This window comes from Rhinatrema bivittatum, chromosome 4 (assembly GCF_901001135.1).
Source record: "Rhinatrema bivittatum chromosome 4, aRhiBiv1.1, whole genome shotgun sequence".
In the NCBI taxonomy this organism is placed as follows: domain Eukaryota; kingdom Metazoa; phylum Chordata; class Amphibia; order Gymnophiona; family Rhinatrematidae; genus Rhinatrema; species Rhinatrema bivittatum.
Genome location: NC_042618.1, coordinates 423,538,736 through 423,561,402, shown reverse-complemented (window position 1 = coordinate 423,561,402; position 22,667 = coordinate 423,538,736). Strand labels below are relative to the sequence as shown.

Here is a 22,667-nt window from a genome sequence, read left to right as displayed (position 1 = left end):
AACACCAACAAACTTTCGAACAGTACTTCAAGCACTAATTTTTGCTAGCACGGACTACTGCAACACACTGTTTTTGAGATTACCATACACAACTATAAGACCACTCCAAATTTTACAAAACTCGGCCACAAGAATACTTACTGGCAAAAGGAAAAGCAACCACATCACTGAAACTCTAGCTGAATTACACTGGCTACCCATAGAACAAAGAGTATATTACAAAACACTATGCACAAATTAATTAATGAAGAACACAGCACAGTGTGTGCACGTCCCACAGAGAAATCTTAGATCGGCCAACAAAGCCCTCCTAACAATACCTTCAGTTAGGACAGCAAGACTGACTCAAGTTAGAGAGTGGGCTCTATCATTAGCAGGACCGACACTGTGGAACATCATGCTCCTCGAAATTAGACTGTGGAAAACTTTCAAACTTTAAAAAAAAAAAAAGTTTAAAAACCTGGCTTTTCAAACAAGCATTTCACAAAGAGAACGGAGATTAGAATAAAGATTAAGCCGGCAGAAAAAAAAAATCAGCTCTCAGAACGTAATTAAAATAGATGTTCATATTGTTAGTGTCATGTCACTGCTAATTTAATCAGAAACCAAACAAAGAGAGGGAAAAGGATCAACAGTCCAATCCACAAAACTTCAACTAATTAATGGCAAATGACAATATCATAAAGATCTTTGCTTTGGAATTTCAATCCGCGGCCTCTCGCCTCGCAATGGGCCGCAAGCCTTAATCAGCTTACAAAGCAGGATATAATATTTAATCATTTATTGTCATTTTGCTCATATCAGTACTAAACTTTATTCTAATCTCTTAATTTTTGCCACAATTTTATTTCCAAACTTCCCTAAAAAAGGTATAAATGTGAAACAAAAGCTATACTTCCCACCAACATTAAAAATTAAAAAAATTTTTAACTCCAAAATTTAGAGAGAGGAATACTTAGCCCATGCTTTGTGAAATATCAATTAAATCATTCCCGACATGAATCATGTTTCGATTGTAGAAAACAATCTTCTTCAGGGGATATTTCTCAATTCTTTGCATAAAGCGGCCAACATTCTTCAATCCCTTCCGGACAAACACTGTCTCAGCCGATAATTTCAAAAATGGCGCCACAGCTAATTTAATGAAATATACAGTACAAAAATATACATGTAAGGTAAACCTTCACGTATAAATGGACAAGTTTCATGACACTCATAAAATATTATTTATTATGTAACCGGATTTTACTGGCATGTTAATTGATATTACCCAATTTAACTCTTAAATTTACTTTACGTGCCTATCTGTAAACCGTTGTGATGGTATATACTGAACGACAGTATAGAAAAGATTTAAATAAATAAATCTTGGTTGTATTATCAAGGGAGATGAAGTCATACTTCCTAGAAATCTTAAATGTTCCAGAAGAGGTGCTACCTCTGACTATTATGACTTACTATCCCTGGTGAGGAACCACAGCTGGGAAAGGAGCAGAGGAACAATAGTTGCTGTACAGTTTAAATTTCACCAGAGATCTCTGGAGAAAGCTTCTGAATGTGGGGTCTTTGGGTTTTCTTCACTTTGTAAGCAGCAGATATTAACCCTAGGTGCTGAGTTCTTTCTGAGATATTTGTTTTTATCAGACATTTAAATAATGGTAATAAATGTTTTATGAGTCCAGTGGGGGCTAAGGCTTTTTCTTGATGGTTATATTTCTTCTGGGGAGGTGCAAAGGTGACTGACATACAATTCACACTCTGCTTAAATGCAGCAGCAAGTTAACTATCTTCTTTTTGCTTATTATGTACTTTTTCTATCTCCTTTATTACTGACAGGCCGATACAATACAGTGCGCTCCAGTGGAGCGCACTGTTAACGCACATTTGGACACGTGTTTTCGACGCGCTAGCTTTACCCCTTATTCAGTAAAAGGTAATAACGTGTCCAACCCCCCCGAAACTATAGCGCCCGCAACATGCAAATGCATGTTGCTGGCCCTATTAGTTATTACCACGTGATTCAGTCTTCAGGTAGAATGCATGATTTTAATGATAGGTTACAAATTTTAACTAATAGATCAGAAAATTCATTTTTGAGTTCCTTTAGTACCCTAGGATGCATACCATCCAGTCCAGGTGATTTGCTACTCTTTAGTTTGTCAATCTGACCTACTACATCTTCCAGGTTCACAGTGATTTCATTCAGTTCGTCTGACTCATCACCCCTGAAAAACATCCCTGGAACTGGTATCTCCCCAACATCCTCATTAGTAAACACCGAGGCAAAGAATTCATTTAGTCTTTCTGCAATGGCCTTATCTTCCCTAAGAGCCCCTTTAACCCCTCGGTCATCTAATGGTCCAACCGACTCCCTCATAGGTTTCTTGCTTTGGATATATTTAAAAAAAGCTTTTATTATGATTTTTTTCCTCTATGGCCAACTTAATTTCAAATTCTCTTTGCCTGTCTTATCAATGTTTTACACTTAACTTGACAATGCTTGTGTTTTATCCTATTTTCTTCAGATGGATCCTTCTTCCAATTTTTGAAGGATGTTTTTTTGGCTAAAATAGCCTCTTTCACCTTACCTTTTAACCATGATGGTAATCGTTTTGCCTTCCTGCCACCTTTTTTAATGCATGGAATACATATGGACTGCGCCTCTAGGATTGTATTTTTAAACAATGTCCAAGCCTGTTGAACACTTTTAACCTTTGCAGCTGCACCTTTCAGTTTTTTTCTAACTATTTTCCTCATTTTATCAAAGTTTCCCTTTTGAAAATTTAGTGCTAGAGCTGCAGATTAACTTATTGTCCCCCTTCCAGTTATTAGTTTAAATTTGATCATGTTATGATCACTGTTGCCAAGTAGCCCCATCACCGTTATCTCTATCACCAAATCATGCGTTCCACTAAGAATTAAAGCTAAAATAGCTCCCTCTCTTGTTTGGTTCCTGAACCAATTGCTCCATGAAGCAATCATTTATTACATCCAGGAACTTTGTCACTAGCATGTCCTGATGTTACATTTTCCCAGTCAATATTGAGGTAATTGAAATCTCCCTGATTTCTCTTAGCATTTCATCATCTGTCTGACCATTTTGTCCAGGTGGACGGTAATATACTCCTATCACTATAATATCATGGCGATATTAAGTTGGAAATCCCAAAAGTTAAAAATAATTAAAAATAATAATAAAAAAAAATTTTAAATCGGCTCGCGGGTTGAAAACCGGATGCTCAGTTTTGCCGGCGTCCGGTTTCCGAACCCATGGCTGTCAGCAGGTTTGAGAACAGACGCCGGCAAAATTGAGTGTCGACTGTCAAACTCACTGACAGCCGCCACTCCTGTCAAAAAAGAGGCACCAGGGATGCGCTAGTGTCCCTAGTGCCTCTTTTTACCGCGGGCCCTAATTTTAATTTTTTTTTTTTTTAAACTGAATCGCGCGCACAGGAGAGTGGCCTGTGCCCTCGCCTGCTCTCCTGCGACTTTTACTGTATCGGCCTGTATGTGATTATGCATGGAAGGCGTGATAACAAAAAATATATATATGGGATTTTATCTGTTGGAGTTAGGAATGTTTTTCTAATTTTTCAGATTAACAGAGTTGTTTCAAGTTCTTAAAATTTTATGTATTTAATAAAAGAAATAAATAAAGGGATATGTGTGTATTGAAGGAAGTAGACATTAGTCACTTGGTACGAAGTAGAACACTCTGAAGTTGTGAAGTATGCTGCCACTGGGAAGCTTTGTGGGTGAGCCTAAGAGGAGAGGTGTGGCAATGAGAAAGTGACCTTAACAGTTTTGTGTGCATTTTTGTTTTGGTTAGAAAACATGACGACGACAGAAGATTTACATGTCCCGTGGAGGGCTGCGGGAAATCTTTCACCAGGGCAGAGCACTTGAAAGGTCATAGCATAACCCACCTTGGCACAAAGCCATTTGAGTGTCCTGTAGAAGGTACAGGGTTTTAAGTTTTTAAAATAATTAAAAACACGTATTGAAGTCTCCTTTACAGTGTTTTAATTGTGTAGCACGTACAGTTGTTAGATGGATGCCTATTACAGAACCTGTATGGGAGTGTCCATAAATGTTTAATATGCCAAGTAGTGATGTAAATGAAATGAGAGAATGTGGCACACATTTAGACATTCAGCTTTCTCAGAAATGCCTACTTGCAAGTTGCTCAATCGAAAGAACATAAATTGCCTAAAAGATCTTTCTCATTTTTTTGTTTCAGGTTGTTGTGCGAAATTCTCTGCACGCAGTAGCTTGTACATTCACTCGAAGAAACATCTGCAGGATGTGGAGACAGTGAAGAGCCGCTGTCCCATCTCTAGCTGTAATAAACTATTCACTTCCAAGCACAGCATGAGGGCACATATGGTCAAACAGCACAACTTTAGTCCAGGTATGTCAGTCCCATGGCAGCTGCACTGTTTTCAGGGTTCTGATAGAATTCTATAACAAGTCTGCTCAAAGAGCTAAAATTCAACAGCGTGAGTGGACTGACAGGTCATCTTTCCATTAATAGGATTTTAGACAGAAGAGCTGCTTAATAAATACATCTGTTTGCTACCTTTTAATATAGGCAAATGAAAAGGGAGTTTTCATGTGCCAGCTTTCTTTCAACTGTCTTGAGCGTTCAAATCATGTTTCAGCTACATTCCTTGAAATTATGGGGCGATGCATATCTTTATTAAAATCAGATGGAATGGTAGCTCATCATAGAGCAGTGGTTCCAAACCCTGTCCTGGGTATCCCCCAGTCAGTCGGGTTTTCAGGATAGCCACAATGAATATGCATGAGAGAAAATGTGCATGTTATGGAGGCAGTGCATGCAAATTTTCTCTCATGCATATTCATTGTGGCTATCCTGAAAACTCGATTGGCTGGGGGGGTCCCCAGGACAGGGTTGGGAACCACTGTCTTAGAGGGAGCGTGACAAGGTATGGTACAGGTTTTCATGGATCCGCTTCAGAGACTATTCATGAACAATTTGATTCTCTAGAACAAATCTTAAATCCTATGTCAGTTAATTCACAGCTAAGTTTTTAGGACTGACAAGTTTCTTCCTGTCCTGGAGCCATCTGCTGATAGTGCAGTTTTTTGTTAGGAGATGGCATGGTGGGGGGAAGCTGCATATTCCCTGGCTATCTTTTTAGTGCTGGAGTTTAGAGTGGCAGTGGGAGCTCATCCCTGTTTATAAAAGTCACAACACCTTGAAATGTGGGTGTTGATACTTCTTGGCCTGCAAATTTGAAAAGCAGTATCTACATATTTGCAATGCCTTATACTGGCAGTTGTGGCAAGGGGATGGAAGGGAGTGAAAAGTTGGGGGCAAAAAAAAAAAGAAGGCTGTCATAAGTGAAATCTGATGGATTATTTTATTTCCTCACTGGTTAACCTTAGGTATATTTGATTTATATTCCACCTTTTGGCACTTCAGAGCCAATTACATTTAGATCCGATAGGTATTTCCTTATCTCCGAGGGCTTACAATCTCTCTTAAATTTATGTTCTTTTGAGTAAAATCTTGGAAAAATAGATATTAAAACATGATTTTATTATGGAATGTAATATATTGGATAGAGAACAGTTTAATTTTCAGAAGAATCATGGTATAGAAACTTTCTTTGAATGAAATTCATTGTACTATAGAGCAGAAAAAATTGGGAATTTCAGTGCAGTTAGATATATCATCTGCTTTTGATACTGTAAGTTATGAAATGTTGGCTAGATTAAACAGTATTTGGAGAAGAAGGAAAGTGTAGAAGTGGTTTAGTTTGTTTTTAAAGGGTGAGAAACAGAGGGTTTGCTTTAATGGTGATTATTCAGAAAGATATTCCTGTGATATTGTTGTCCCTCACAGTGTTTTCTGCAGCTCTTTTTTAAAAAATATTTTAGTCCTTTAGATAAGATTTTATCTTCACTGAATTAAAGTTTTATAAATTTTATGCCGATGACGTACAGTTTTATTATTCCTAGTGCTGTTCCTGGTGAGGCACCTTTAGAATAGTTGAAACAATAGTTGAAACAAATTTAATAATGGATGACAAAATGGGCTGATTCTTAATTGTGGAAAAACAAACATCCTTTGAATTGGAAAAGGATTGTCTGCAGCATGTTCATGTATTACTTTTGATAATCATGTTCTGGAATTAAAGGATGAGGCTCTTAAGTTAGGGATGATAATGGATTCAAAATTCTCTACTTTCCCAAGTAAACAGAATAGCTAGATTAGCTCCCTCTAAATTTCATTTTATGAGGCCTTTTAAAAGAATGCTATCTCTAAATGACTTTAAGTACTTCTGACAGTAGTTCTTAGTTATTTAGATTATTGTAACTGTTTATTTGGGGTTACCAATCTATTTGCTTAAGGTTTTACAGCTTGTACAGAATGCAGCAGTATGAATATTTGGTTTACACTGGGGAGTGAATTTTCAGCCCTCTGTGAAAGATCTTCATTTGTTGCCTATTCTGCGGAATCACTTTAAATTGCTTAATATTTTGATTCATAAAGCTATTTATGTGGAATCTCATTGTTTGACAGGTAGACTTACTTGGTATGTACCTATGCATTTGTTTTGTTCTTCATCTGAGATGTTATTGCAGGATTCATCTTTACATGATTGACTTAACCCTAAAACTTTGTAGATGGAATTTTCTTTAGCTTTTCTATTATGGAATAATTTTTGTGTCAGGAATAGAATGATTTGAAACTTTGAAAGCAAGTTAAAGTAGTTCTGTTTACTCAGGCGTTTGCTGTAGTGAGTACTGAAGTTATGACAGCTCAGGATGCAATTTCCAGTGCTTTTTCTGTGTATTTTTCATTTTTGTTTTTGTTTTATCTATCTATTCCATCTATGATGATATCATGTCAGTCAAGCTGTAGCCATCAGGTTGTGCGCTATGCAAAAATATGCTCTGTCTGCAAAGCATTTAATATATTGAAAGAATATCTATCTTGTCCTCTCTTGTTTGGTTTTGAAAACGTATATCAGTTGTAAACCAGACAACCCAAGCAACACTGTGTACTTTTTGCTAATATGCTCTCTCTGTGAAGCCCTGTTTCTCGGGCTCCTATGCATAGGGAGACACAGGCGCACACATACTTGCACGCATGCTCACTCCCCTCCCCCCCCAAAAAAAAAAATACATGCACATACAGGGCTTCTTCTTAAGGCACTGCCAGACCCCGTTTTAAGGTGCCATGGGATGGGGTCCCGCGGCAGCTCTCTTCCTCTTTGGCCACCGCAGTATGGAAAGCACAGCAGCCATCCTGCAGGCCTCTTCATCTCGTGTCAGAGATCCCTGATTGCATGAGCCTGAGCTCTAAGTGGGTGGGCCATTGCCATGCCACTTTTATGTATTGTGAACTGGTTAAAAGACATGAAGAGATTAAGACAAACTGATCAGTTCTCTCAGTGGAGGTCGGTAAACAATGCAGTGCCCCAGGGATCTATATTAGAACAGATGTTTACTAATTTTCCTCAGTAAAAGTTGCTATATAGAACTCTACAGTTGGGCAATGAGAAACATTTAATATACTGTCAGTGTGGTTTATAGCAGAGGTGGGCAAACTTTTTGTGCAGGGCCCACATTACATATCAAGCTCAGCGAGAGCCGGGGTGTGGTAGGTGGTCCACCTTGGAGCTCCTTGACACAACAATCAAATGCCCAACACTTGTTGCAGGTATTTCAACATCCAGCGGGCTTAAGCACCATCATGCCCTGTGTATGTACCCAGATCAGTCCAGACTCCTGGGTTTTGCCTCCCTTCCAGCAGATGGAGACTGAGGAAGTTTCACTGACACTGCCACATAACCCGAGGGGCCACCTGCATTCCCTCAGTATTTATCTGTCTCCAGCAGATGGTGGAGGTGCAAACCTGCTGTCTGAGACTGACTGATTTAAAACAAAAAAAAAAAAAAAAGAGAGAGAGAGAGAGAAAAAGGAGAGAAGATTCTGAAATTGCCTCATTCAGGGTTGTTAGGTCCTGCTGTGGCCACCCCCCCTGGTTTTTGAGGCAGACTAGCTGGGGGTTGGGAACCCTTTATTGCTTGGTCCTTCATTGCCGGTAGGGGTAGACAGCTAGTGGTCCAGTTCCCTCGCCCTTGGAGGACGGACAGAGCTTGAGGCCAGTCTTCTGTGTCAGGGAAGTGGTCTTTTCTTTGCTTGTTGTGCTACTAAGCCTGATTAAAGTTTACAAAAAAAATGTAAAAGTTCTGTCAGGCAGTGAGTCGCTGGAGTTGGTGAGTGCTTAGACCGGCTCCTCATTCACATGGCTTTGTTCTTGCAGTACAGGTGGCTCATTCTTTTCCTGTTCTTCCAGCTGGTGATCGTCGTGGCCTGGTGCCCTTCTGCAGTGCTGCGCGGCTTGAGCTGTTCAAGTTGTGGAGACGCGGGTGTGCATCTTTTCTCGAGTGCCTCTCTGGGGGAGAGAGCAGTTTGGTGATAGTGACCATTTAGGGTGGGCGCGGCAAGCCTGGGAGGCTCACTTGTATGAGGGAGCTGGTGGACAACCCATTTCCGCTAAGCGCAAGAACAGTGGCCATTTTGTCCTCCTTCATGGCTGCTTCATGTGCTGCGGAGAGGGAGGGGGAATTTCCCTTCTCCTTTGTTCCAGGTGGTTGAGGCATCCGGTGGAGGTCATAACACTGAGAAAACTCTCACTCAAGCAGGCAATGAGCAAGACCTGCTGGAGGAATCAGATGGCTCTTCTGATTTTTCAGTCGATTTTGTTATGCTATTGCACAGGGCTTATATAGTCCAGAAGGCTGCAGGGTGGCATATGGCTGAGCAGGGGGCGCCAGTGGTTAGGCTTTCTCAGGCGGCAATAGCTACAAGATTTCGGCGAGTTCCAGGGGCCCCAGCTCTGCTGGCCGCTACAGATATCCTCTGAGATTTCAGAGAGTGAGGATTTGCCAGTGCAGAACCTGCAGGACATGGATTCAGAGGTGGATTATGATCTGGGTGAGGTGCGGCGGAAAGCCCCAGCCATGGAAGGGGATGATTCTAAGGTGATGCGGCTCTTCCACAAGGAGTACCTGAGTCCCTTGATACCCTATGCTCTGGAGAAATTGGGTATAAAAGTTCTGAGAGGAATCGAATCAGGAAGAGGTGGATCCAGTCATGAACAGCCTTCGGGGTCCGGCAAAGTTCTTTCCTTTCCACAAATCAGTTAAAAAGTTGATATTTAGGGAGTGGGATAAATCCTGAGACCAGCTTGAAGGTTAGCAGAGCCATGGACAAGTTATATCCTTTGCCAGAGGATATGCTTGAGCTCCTGAAGGACCCAAAGATGGATGCCTCTGTTTCAGCTGTTACTAAAAAGATGACAATTCTGGTGGCCGGTTCTACAGTGCTGAAAAACCTTCGATAGGAAGCTGGAAGTTCACCTCAAGAAGATTTTTGAAGTTTTGGCTCTTGGTTTACGAGTGGCGGTATACAGCAGTTTTATGCTGCAAGCTGGTCTGCGCTGGGTATAGCAGTTACAGGTGAAAAAATCATTGTTGGACTCCGAGGTGAAGCAGGCGGAGCGGCTGGAAGCTGTGGTGGTCTATGGAGCTGATGCGTTATATGACCTCATTAGAACTTCATCCAGGGCCATGATGTTGACGGTCTTGGCCCGGAGACTCTTCTGGTTGAAGAATTCGTCTGCAGATATTTCATCCAAGTTTCTGTTGGGCACCTTGCCCTTCAAAGGGAAGTTGCTTTTTGGTCAGGACTTGGAGGAGATGATCTTATTCTCTCTTGAGAAGTTTGACTCACAAGTTGCCTGAGGATAAGCCGAAAGGGAAAGGATCTTTTCCTTTATGCTCTTGTTTCAGAGGGAGTAAGCGTTTTTAGCGTAACAGGTCTTCAAGTGGCTCCCGGAGGCATTCCTCGGGAAAGCAACAGTCTTGGAACCAGTCCTTTCTTGGGTGAAGGCCTGGTAGAGATGGCTGTACCCAAGGGTGGTGGTGGATCCAAGTCTGCCCAATGAAGCGAAGCCAATCCATTCCTCTGTTCCTCTTATAGGGGATCGGTTGGCTCTTTTTTACGAGGCATGGACTAGGTTCATGTCAGACCAGTGGGTCTTAAGCCTGATAAGGCAAGGTTACGATTTAGAATTTGCTCGGCCCCTGAGGGACTTGTTCATTGTCTCCCTGTGCACTTACAAGAAAAAGATCATCGTGGTGCAAGAAACCATCGGTCGTCTTTGCACGTTGGGAGCCATTGTCCCGGTTCCTCTGGAGGAACGGGGGACAGGTTGCTATTCCATTTATTTCGTCTTTCCCAAGAAGGAAGGCACGTTCTGTCCAATCTTGGATTTAAAAAAAGCTCTCAAGTTTCAGATGGAAACCCTGCGTTTGTTGATTGCTGTGGTGTGCAAGGGGGAATTCCTGGCATCTCTGGATTTGATCAAAGAGTACTTGCACATCAGCATCCGGCCCAGTCATCAAAGATGTATATGAGATTCATGTTCATGGGTCAACATTTTTAGTTTTGCTTTCTGCCCTTCGGTCTGGTCATGGCACCCAGAACTTTCAACAAGGTTATGGTCTTGGTGGCGGCAGCCTTCCAGAGGGAGGGTGTATTGGTTCACCCAAATCTGGACGACTGGCTGATTTGAGCGAAGTCTGAGGTTCTTTGTCTGGCAGTGGTAGACTTGGTCCTTTGGTGCCTGAGATTATTAGGGTGGATAGTCTCTCTCTCTCCAAGAGTCATCTTTCCCCTTCTCAGGTTTTAGAATTTCTGGGGGCGTGTTTCTATACCAAGGTGGGGAAGGTTTTTTCACAGAGGAGCCGATTTCCAAGTTGCAAGTTCAAATTCATGGTTTGTTGGAGAAGCAGGTGCCCATGGTCTGGGATTACTTGCAGGTTCTTGGCTCCATGGCTTCCACCATGGAGTTGGTCCCGTGGGCTTATGCTCTTATGCCTCCATCTAGCTTTGCTGCAAGATCTCAGAGCTGCCTGTTTTAGGTGATTAGTGTATACCATCTCTGCCGCTACTAACTTACCACCTCCAGTCTTCCAGGCTGTCTCTGCTGTTCGGACTCTTCTCCCTCCCAACGACATCTGGGTGACAGCAGAAAAGGCCCGAGGTCTCGCCGGGTGTTGCGCGCCCCTTTGGGTAACTTTCGTGCCTACTCATTAGCTTATTCATACACGTTTTTCCTTTTATTTTTCATTACTAATCACTCTTGTAAAGAAATAATGGAAATTTCAACCATCTCTGGCCAAGGAATATATAACGACTTGTGCCATATAAACTGTAAACCTAAGTCACTCACCAGAAGCTCGTTGATTAATGTCACACTATCTCTTGCTACACCTTTGGTTCTTTTCTCATCCATTTTGCTATTATTATGTAACTCACAACCAGTTAGAAAACTGTCATCTATGATCTACTAACAGATCTTAAACCTGAATTTTTTTAAATAACTGAATCATGGTTAACTGATTTAGCTACTGTTAATTCTCTTTGTCCTCCAAATTACACACCTATTTCTGAACCCAGACCAAATCAGTGAGGTGGTGGTCTTTTAGCCCTTTGTAAATCCTCCTTGCTTCCAAGGAAAAGAAATTTAACTTCTGCTCACCCATTTGAAACCATACTAATCACGAATTCTCTTATAGATTTTCTTATTGTATACTGCCCACCTGGTCTTCTGAAAACTGATCCATCTCCGCTGCTTAAAAAGATCTCCACCTTGCCAACTGATTTAACTAAAACCATTATTGCGGGCGATTTTAATATTCGTTTGGATTCTGACAGGTTATCCCCTTCTTTATTTGCTTTTCTTGATGCTATGAAAGTTCTGGGGAGGGAACAATTTGAGACTCCAACTCACAAACTTGGTCACACTCTTGATTTAATTTTCTGTAACTCTGACATTCAAATTACTCTCCACCAAAATTTCAATTTGTCCCATACCATGGTCAGATCATCATCTTATTCACCTAACAACGAATGTAGAAATGAAGCAGCATACAAACATTTTAAAATAAATATGTGGTCTCTACAGACAGCTTTGCTGTCCCGCTGGGATCTGTTGTCGGAACAGTTTCAGTTGCTGCTTCCTCTTCCAGAGTTGGCCAGGTCCAGTTTCTTGTGGCGGCTTGCGGTCCAGACAAGTTTAGACGAGGAGTGGACTTGGAAGTTCCGCTCTTGATGATAGTTACCACCGATGCCAGTCTCTCTAGCTGGGGGGGGGGGGGGGGAGATGGTGTCAGAACCAGTCTGATCAGGGACAATGGTTGACAAAGGAAGCATTGTGGTCCATCAGTCGCTTGGAAACGAGGGAAGCGTGTTTGGCATTGTGCGCGTTTCTGCCCCTGTTGAGGGGGAAACCTGTGAGCCTTGTCGGACAATGCAGTGACAGCTTACATCATCCAACAAAGTGGCACCAAGAGTTGGGCAGTGGCTCAGAAGGCCCAGGAGTTAATCAACTGGGCAGAGCAGCATCTGGTGCTGTTTGTAGCATCTCACATAGTGAGCATGTACAAAGTGCAAGCAGATTTCCTCAGCCGGCAACAGCTGGATCCTGGGAGTAGGAGCTGTCAGAGGAAGTGATGTGCCTCATCAGTCGCAGATGGGGCAGGCTGCATATGGATCTAATGGCGACTTTCCACAATGCCAAGGCCCCTCGGTTCTTCAATTGAAGAAGGGAGTGAGGAGTAGAAGAGGTAGATGCATTGGTTCTGCCTTGGCCGAGTGACGTCCTTCTGTATGTGTTTCTGCTGTGGCCACTAGTGGGGAAAATCTTAAGGCGCATAGAGGTCTATCCAGGCGATGTGATTCTAGTAGCGCCGGAGTGGCCAAGACATCCTTGTTTTGCAGACTTGGTCAGTCTGGCTGTGCATGGTCCGTTGAGGCTAGCTCATCTGACAAATCTCCTGTGTCAAGGTCCCATATTTTCAGATCAGGCAGATCACTTTTGTCTAGAGGCTTGGCTTTTGAGAGGCAGCGCTTGAGGATTAAGAGTTATTCAGATGCGGTCATTTACTATCCTTTTGTAGTCTAGGAAGTCTTCCGCCTCCCTGGCATATGTGAGTGTATGGAGAGTTTTTGAGGCTTGGTGTGTGGAGCAAAGGGTGAATCCCATCAGGAGCATTTACGGCCTCTGGTTCGAAAGCTTTGTCCATCCTGGAGCCTTAATGTAGACCTTAAGGGCATGTTAGTGGCACCATTTGAACCACTGAAGAGAGCTACTATGAAAGATCTCAATTTGAAGGTGGTTTTTTTGGTGGTAATTTGTTCGGCTTGCCAAATCTCGGAACTTCAGGCCTTGTCATGTAGAGAGCCTTTTCTGAGGATTTTGGATTTGGGGGTTTCCTTGAGGACAGTTCCTTTTCTGCTGAAGGTGGTTTTGTCATTCCACATAAATCAATCAGTGGCGTTGCCGTCCTTTCCAAGTTTGGATCCTACGATTTGCGTCGCTTGGACGTGAGGCATGCATTGTTGCAGTACCTTGCAGTCACTAACAGCTTCCGGTTGTCCAATCATCTTTTTGTGCTATGGAAGTGTGTGAAAAAGGGTCAAAAGCTGCAATGGTTGAGAGAAGCTATTAGATCCGATTATATCTGTCAGGGTCGCTCTGTTCCGGAGAGCTTAAGGGCTCATTCTACCCATTCTCAGGCAACCTCCTGGGTCGAATGTCGTCAAGTTTTGCTGCAAGAAATTTGCAAGGCAGCTACTTGAAAGTCTTTGCACATGTTTGCCAGATATTATTGTTTGGATGTCCGGGACCCAGGAGCTATGGGTTTTGGTGAAGGCGTACTACGAGCGGGACTCTCGTGGTCACCACCCTGTTTAGGGAAGCTTTGGTACATCCCAGGAGTCTGGACTGATCTAGGTATGAACAGGGCAAGGAAAATTGGTTCTTACCTGCTAATTTTCGTTCCTGTAGTACTACAGATCAGTCCAGAGTCCCGCTCTCGGGGGCGAAAGGGGAGAATTGGAGAGTCTGCTCAGTCTGTTAGTCCGGATAATCTGAAGAATGGCTTAGATTTTGTTCATCCTACACAGGTTTAGTGTGGGCAAGGTTATCTAGTAATGCTTTTCCATGTCCTGCTGCTCATTCAGGGGGGCATTATTTGGTTATTGTGTTGGTATTTGTTCCTTTTTTGGCTTGGGTACATATCAATACTGAGGGACTGCAGGTGGCACCTCAGGTTATGTGACAGTGCCAGTGAAACGTTTTCTGTTTCCATCTGCTAGAAGGGAGGCAAAACCCAGGAGTCTGGACTGATCTGTGGTACTACAGTAACGAAAATTAGCAGGTAAGAACCAATTTTCCCTTCTAGCACCTGAGGAGCCCTGCAGTCATGGATACCAGCCTCTACCAACATCAGAAAAATCTTCAACCCAACAGGTACAAGGTGTTTTCCTGGCTAAACAGATTACAATTGCAGAACACAGTCAGATCCTTACCAAATCAGAATAAAAAGGCCATGATGTGTAAATAGAAAGATGCAGAAAAAAACTAAATTGAAAACCACTAAAAGCCAGACTCGAATACAATGCAATAATGGAAAAACAGAAATATTGCAATTCCTCATAAAACAAAATGAAATATAAAATCAATCAGTAAACTATGCTAATAAAAATATTTCAAAACAGATGATGAATAGAACACACAATTAAGAATAAAGATAAAAAAAAGTTAAAACATTTCCAAAAATCAATTAAGCATATCTAAACAGCAGACATATCAAACAACTAATAAGAATAGCAATAACCCCTCTCCATACCTATGAATTTCTGAGTTTGTCACCCTGAGATGGTAGTGGATTATAGTGGAGGGGATGTGGGGGCAACACGCCAACTTTATACTCTCATATATACACAAAAATTGCACACTTGCAAACCTTTTTACCCTATCTTCTCACCACCCTCTTCCACTTGCACTTTCCCATCTCATTTCCTTTCAGTTGTTCTATTTATTTCTATTTGTTTATTTCTATTTCGCTTTTTGGCTCTTCAAAGTGAATTACTGTGGGTATTTCCAAATCCCCAGAGGGGCTTACAATCTAAGACCTAGATTCATCATTTCGCTATAAATTTTGCATGATTAGCACCTGTGATTTAAAAAGAAAAAAAAAAGCTCAACACGTGCTATTTTACCACATCTCATAGGTATTTTACCGCAATGCGCATTAAATTTATCGCGCCTGCAATATTTTCACATTGCAAGCTGAGAAGTGACCAGACAGGCATTTCCACATTTTGGGCTGCTCCTGGCTAGAGAGTGAGCCTCTTTATAAGGCTATCATATAAATAAACTATTTATACCACTGTAGGAGGGTCAGCTAGTAGCAGCTAGGTAGAGGGTGCATCAAGCTAGGTCGAGAGTACAATGTACAAATCTGATCTGTGTATACCTTTCCTCACTCCAAATCACATCAGATCTTCACTGATACGTACTGTGCTGTTCATACCTGTGTGTGTGTAAAACTGCCCCCCAAACCCTAGACCACCACGAAAACCTCACCTCGCATTACTAGTTGACCCTCCTACAGTGGTATAAAAAGTTGACTAATATGTGTGCCTCCCAATCTCCCCTCCAAAAATGGATTTGCGATTTTTAGCACAAATCCCGTTTTCAGGCACGTCACACAGCATAACACCAGGGAAAAAGGTGTAGTTATTTCAGGCGTTAAAACGTGCGTTATGCTATCACACGCAATGTTTAACAACTCTCATTTTCATAAACTCCGCCCAAACTCCTCCCTTTTGACAATTTTTAAAATTTGCTTATGCATCTCTCGATGCGTTATCGCGGGCGTTAGGGCCTTAACGCGATTTGATGAATGACCTGTAAGTTTGTACCTAAGGCAATGGAGGGTAAAGTGACTGCCAGAGGTCACAAGGAGCAGTAGTGGGATTTGAACCCTTGGATTCCATGATTTGTATCCCACTGCTCATTCACCCCCTTTTCTCCCCTCTTAGTCACTCACCCTCCCACTTAAACCCTTTTCCATCCCTCTGTCACTCGCCATTCTCCGTCTTTAATTCACCTGTCACTCTCTTGCCTTTCTGTCACTCATCCCTCCCTCCCATTCACTCCTTTCTTTCCTCATTCTTACCCCCTTTCCTCTGTCACTATCTCCTTCCCTCTCACGCTCTCCTTCACACTCCCTTCCCTTTCAGTCACTCTCCCTCCCCTCTGTCACACATCCTCTCCCTCCCCTCTTAGTTACTTACCCCCCCCCCCCCCCCCCCGGTTTCCTTTGCTTCACGCATACCCCCTTCCCAACCCACCATGTGACTTATCCTTCTTGCCGGCTGGGTGCTGGAAGCCTGCTGGCAGGTCATCCTCAGACCCACCACCTTGCAGGCCCTCTTCTTGTTGGCAGGGGGTGAGAACCCACAAACTGCGCTGCGAGTTGCCTTCTTGTGGGTGGGAGGCGGGAGCTCTGCTAGCGCATCACAAGCTATGCCACGCTGCTGCCTCCTTGCTGGTTGGGGGGGGGGGGACGACCCTGCTAGTGTATCCTAAACTGCGTTGCAGTGCTGCCTCCTTGCTGTCGGGGTTGGAAATCCCGCCAGCATGTCACAAGCTGGGCCATGATGCTGCTGTCACCTTGCTGGTGGAGGGTGGGAACCCCGCTAGTGTGTCATTCAGTAGTGCCGCTGATACAGCCTCTGACCTTCCTGCCTACACTTCTGAGCTTAGTCAGGGCTCGACATTGCATCGGCCACATATTATTATTATATAAATTTTAGAGAGCTAGGTGGGCCAGAATAAAAATGTGATGGGCCGAATTTGTCCACCACTGGTTAACAGAGAGGTTCCCTAAGTGTCTGTCTGCTTTTTGTTAATTACATAACTAAATAAAATATTTATCGTTTTCCCATTTGTTGAATTTTAAGATTTATAGCTGTTATGGACCAGACAATTCGAGCAGCATCAGGCAGTGTTAGTTTTTATTATACATTTTATGTTTTAATATGTATGTTTTGTTTTATGTATGTGAAGTTGTAATCTGCGCTGAACTTATTGGACACGCTGAATATAAGATTTTAAATGTTTTGTACCTGAGGCAATGGAGGGTAAAGTGACTTGCCCAAAGTCAATAGTATTAGCAGTGGGGTTTGAACCCACTACTGGCTTCCCTGGTTTGCAGTCCACTGCTCTAACCACTAAGCTACTTTATATTGGGCACTGCATATGAAGCGGTTCTTCTTTTCTATAGTCTTGCATGTGGCAGAGCAACTTTTAAGAATACATGCAGAATGTTGCTTGTCAAACACCACTTCCTTAGCATTCCTACCAGACCAGTAGGTTATTTTACCCAACCAGCCAGCAGATGGGGACAAAGAAAAACTCTCTAAGCAGACTCTATCTCCCTATGTGGGCTGTAGCAGCAAGATGCTAGACCAGTATTTCTCTGTTTCCAGCAGATGGAGCAGATCCTTGGAGCAGCAGGAAGAGAAGAGAGGACAGGCCCAGGGGACAGAGGACCTGATCTGAAATCCACTTTCTATGAAGAACGCCATTTGCTGAGACCATGAGGGCTTCCATGCGATGGCCACTTGGTAGTTTCTCCTCCCCCTTGAAGAATCAGCCCAGAAAGGGGATTAAGTCCTCTCAGAAGAGCCCAGCTCTAACTCCAGCGGTACAGATGCTTGTGCTGCATAGCTAACACAGTTTATTTATTTATTTATTTATTTTTATAAAGTAGAGAATGGCAGCACTATATTTGGGGAGAAAGCACTGAACTAGCTGAAGAGCTGTGTTTGAGAACTCGAGCACAGGTTTTTGGGAATCCTCCCTTGCAATGTCAGCTGAGAAGAAGAAGAGGTTTGTCTGTGCCTGACTCAGAGGGTGTTGGCACTAGCAAGTCCTTTTATGTGCAGTGAGGAGTGAACAGGGATCCACGTCATATTCCGTATAATAGCAATCCTAGGATGGGGACGGTGCGTAGATTGCACCTGGTGCCAGCTGCAAAAAGGAAATGCAAGAAAAGACAGTGTAGATGATTTTTGCACAGGCGGGTGCTGTTTTTGGGCAAGAGAGTAGTAGGAAATGTTTTGCAATGGCTGTATGCAGATGCAGCTTCTTTGTTTGTAGTTGCAACCTCTTCAAAACGGCAACCAGTAAGCTCTGGACAGTCTGGGGGTCCATTCTCACTGAATTTTATTACTGTTGCATAGAGCTTGCTGCTTTATGCAGCAGTCAAACTCTATTTTATCTGCTGAGGCAGAAGCTGGGGTGGGGTCAGTCTTTTGGCTAAGAGGCCTGTCCTTAAGATGCCCAGGTTAGAGATTCCCCAGAGATTCTTAGGGTCTGATTGGGGCCCTAGGGATAAGCGGGAACAAGAAACCTAGTGAGGCTAGTTCCAAAGATATGGCGAATGGGGAGAATTTCCTTCTCCCAGAGGAAGAGTCAGTGGTGGTGAGGCTTTTTGTAAGTAAGAACTGCAGCCCTTAAATGCGCAGGTGGAGTCTGCGTTTGGCTTTAAGGACCAAGATTAAGCCACTGGGGAATCCTGTTGTGACCTGGATCAGGAATCCCACTAGGTATTTTTCCTTTTTCCCAAGCCATCAAAAAATGTGAAGGTGGCAGAATGGGATTTATGGGAAAATCCAAATTTGCACCTGAAGATAGCACATGCAGTGACTAAATCATATCAATTTCCTAAGGAGGCTTTAGCTAAGGTTCATGTGTTAGCAACTGTTGTTACCCGAGGGACTACTATCTCTTTGGAGGTGGGTATGATTTTTAAGAATTCTCAGGATCGTAAGCTGGAATTTGTTGAAGTAGACCTTTAAGTTTTCAAGCTTGTCTTTGCAGACCATCGTGTATGTCAGTCTGGTAGGACGGGAAGCGCTTTGGTGGATTCAGCGATTTTTCTGCTACAGTTGGATGCAGAGGGTTCTACCTTGGCAGGAATGGAACCATCTCTGTTGGAATCAGCAATCACCTTTGTGATGGGTGTGCTTTATGATTTGATTAGGGCCCCAGCTAAGTCCAGGGTCTCTGTAGTTTTGGCTCAAAGAGTTCTTTAGTTATGCAGTTGGGCTGCTCATTTAGCTTCTAAGTTGCATCCTTTAACTTTCCTGGAGATGTGGAGAAGCTAGTGAAGGACCTCAGGGAGTTGAAGATGCTGAGATTGCTAATTGACAAGACTTGGGCTTTCTTTAAGGGATCTTTTTACAGAGGTCACTTCAGGGATGCTAAGCAGTATAGGCTAGGAATGCCTTTCTCTGACCAGAGGGTACTAGAAGGAGACAGTCCTTTCATAGTGCCTTTAGAGGAGGAAGGGACAGAAGTGTGAATAGCATCTCAGCGGATCTTCTCACTGATGGTTAGAGGGTTCACTCTGAGGTAGTCTTTGGTTCTTTCAGGAGTAGTCCTAGGTCACTTCTCTTCGTTGGGTGCTGGATGTAATCCAGTTTGAGTATGCTCTAGAATTCAGCAAATCGATTTCAGATGTCTTTTGGCCCCCACACCTACCACCCATTCCATGTCAAAGCAGGAAGTGGTGTTCAGCACCCTGAGATGATTGGTATTGATTGAGGCGGTAGTTCTGTCGCAGAGAAAGAGAAAAAAAAGCCGAGGTTATTCCATACTTCCAATTCATCCTGCTACACCAGTTCAGATCAAACAAGTGAGTTATGTCCCCCTACCAGCAGATGGAGGTAGAGTACACACACTTTCTCTGTGATGACATTACCCCTATGAATAGGTGGTGCAGCAAAGAGATACCCCAGTATACTCTGCTTTCAGCAGATAAGACACAATAGTGGTACAGCTGGATTTCCAGGACAACTTTGACTCAGCAGCAGGGCCAGGCCACTGATACGCCCAGCAGTGCAAGCCCACATGCTAGCTTCCAGTCCCAGAAGGGACTTGATAGAGCTGGGGAGGGGGGACTTGTGGAGTGGTCCTTCAGCCCCCTCCCTGCCTGTACCCTCTACTGCCTGTTTTCTAACTGCCTCCTTAAGAGCTTGAAAGAAAAAAAGAGCTGCAGCATGCTGTTTCTAGGAGCCTTGGAGTAGTGCCTCTGCACATGGCCAGGAATGGGGAAGGGGGAAAGTCGGCACTGTGGCACGTGCGGCAGCAAGCGGTAGGCCTCCTCTTTGGGCCTGTTGTGCTCGGCGTATGTATTCCAGGAAGTGTTCCTGGACCTCTGTGGCTTCTGGGACACCTCCCTTGCAGCTGGCAAATGTTCCTTCAGGTGTTCCGCTTGGATCTCTCTGCAGTGGAGGCTACTGCTCTGCCAGTTTTGGCAGGAATGGTGGCCATTTTGGCTTAGATTCTCTGCCATTGTCATGTGGTGAGTTTGGAGCCAGCCATGTGGTGAGTTTGGAGATCCACCCCCATTCTGACTTTGAGGGATGGCTCTTACCAACCCTGATGCTGGTCAGCACAATGTGCGGGAGAATTTTCCCTGAAGTTGTTTTGCTTTGTGCACAGGGCCTTTGTGCCATTCAAGGGTCTGATTAAATTGTACACCCTCAGGGAGGCGGGGGGTGTTGTCCTGGCCAGGTTGAGGGGTTGATTTCCTACATGAGGGCCAAGAATATAGCAGAACTACCTTCCCTAAGGGCCGATTACCCTATGGGGGGACCCTAATGGTTGCACAGCCCCCAGGTAGTGCAGCTTCAGCGGAGGATGAGTTCTCCTTAGATAGGGAGGTTGATACAGTGATTCAAATTATTCATAGAGAGGAAATGGCAGCTCTGACCAAGTAGTGTCCTGTCTTCAGACTACGGATCCTAAGGTTGAGGATCCCCCACACTAGGGACCTTATTATTAAAGGGGGTCAGAAATTCCTCCAAGACTTCCTTCCATGTGGAGGTGGAAGAGATAAGTGTTGGCAAAGGGGAGTCTGCTGAAAGTGGTCTTTAGGTAGTCAAGAATCTCAATTTGTACCCTCTTCCTCGGGACACTGTGGAAAGTTTTTCAGTTGCTTAAGGTGGCCATGCTGGTCACAGCGATTACCAGATGGGCTGTGATTCCTGTCGAAGGCAGCACCTCTCCCAAAGAGCCACAGGATAGAGATTCCTTTGAAGCATCTCTTTTCGGCCTCAGCTCTGTTAATCTCAGTTCAAGTCTCCCATCTGTATCAGTTTTGGTTTGTGAATGCTTGTGCTGGATCCAGCAGCTCCCAGAAAATGAGGACATGGCTACTCTGGAGTCCGCAGTGCCTTCTTTAGCAGACACCCTCCATGATCTCCTCCGTATCTCATATAGAATTGTAGCTTCCTCTGTGGAAGTCATGAGTTTGCTTTGGCTTTACAACTGGTTAGCAGTTGAAATCTTGGCTTGGTAAGCTGCTTTTTGGGGAGCATCTGATACATCTTGTTAACAACCTGGGTATCCAAAGCCCCAGAGACTTCCAGAAGATAAGCCTCTGTCCTTTTCTCAATCCACTAGTTGGGATAGTTTTGAGATACCTTGCGCTATAGGGTGTGGCCGCAGTCCTATTCATTTTGGGGTTTGCATGCCTCTGAGGGAAAGAATCAGTCTTTTGGAGCCTTCCAGAAACCCAGGGCTTGATTCCACCTCTGCCTCAGGAACCTGTCACACTTCTCAATGAGAATCAGTGAGTCCACACTCTGGTCATTCCAGTAGGGGATCATGTACAGCACTTTTACCAGGAGTGGGCCTGAATAACCTCAGATGGGTGTTTAAAGATAATCTGCTGTGATTACATTCTAGAGTTGCGAGCTCCCGTACTTGACAACTTTATGGTTTCCCCTAGTTCCTTGGCTCTTGAGCAAAGGGTGGTGAGAGACACATATTTTACTTCAGATCTTGCAGGTTATTGTGCCTGTTCCCTTGGAGGAAAGGAATCTTGGAAGGTATTTCATTTGCTTCATGGTGCCCAAGAAGGATAGAAACATAGGAATGACAGCAGAAGACCAAACGGCCCATCCAGTCTGCCCAGCAAGCTTTGCACATTTTTTTTCTCATACTTATGTTACTCTTGGCTCTTAGTAACCTTTTGGTTCTATTTCCCTTCCACCCCCACCATTAATGCAGAGAGCAGTGTTGGAACTGCATCTATATGAAATATTTAGCTTAATTAGTTAGGGGTAGTAACCGCCGCAATAAGCAAGCTACACCCATGCTTATTTGTTTTCCCAGACTATGTAATTCAGTCCTTTTTGGTTGTTGTCTGTATATAGATCCTCTTTTCTTCATCCCCCCTGCCGTTAAAGCAGAGAGCTATGCTGGACATGCATTGAAAGTGAAGTACCAGGCTTATTTAGTTGGGGTAGTAACCGCCCTAACAAGCAAGCTACTCCCTGCTTTTTTGTGAATGCAAATACGTTTTTCCACATTCATTCACGTCCTCTAGACTTTATCGATCCACAGTGTTTATCCCACGCCCCTTTGAAGTCTTTCACAGTTCTGGTCCTCACCACTTCCTCCGGAAGGGTATTCCAAGCATCCACCACCCTCTCTGTGAAGAAATACTTCCTGACATTGGTTCTGAGTCTTCCTCCCTGGAGCTTCAAATCGTGACCTCTGGTTCTGCTGATTTTTTTCCGATGGAAAAGGTTTGTCGTTATCTTTGGATCATTAAAACTTTTCAAGTATCTGAAAGTCTGTATCATATCACCTCTGTTCCTCCTTTCCTCCAGGGTGTACATATTTAGATTCTTCAATCTCTCCTCATAAGTCATTCGATGAAGACCTTCTACCTTTTTGGTCACCCTTC

At 43.5% G+C, this 22,667-nt stretch overlaps 1 protein-coding gene across 1 annotated transcript in view; it reads left to right on the top strand.

The window, feature by feature from the left end:
* The window catches only part of ZXDC (ZXD family zinc finger C), a 65,867-nt gene that overhangs the window by 10,328 nt on the left and 32,872 nt on the right, over nt 1–22,667 (top strand). The window contains exons 4-5 of the mRNA XM_029601368.1: nt 3,830–3,960; nt 4,241–4,411. Of these exons, the coding sequence (XP_029457228.1) occupies nt 3,830–3,960; nt 4,241–4,411 (302 nt within the window). The remainder of the gene's footprint in view (nt 1–3,829; nt 3,961–4,240; nt 4,412–22,667) is intronic.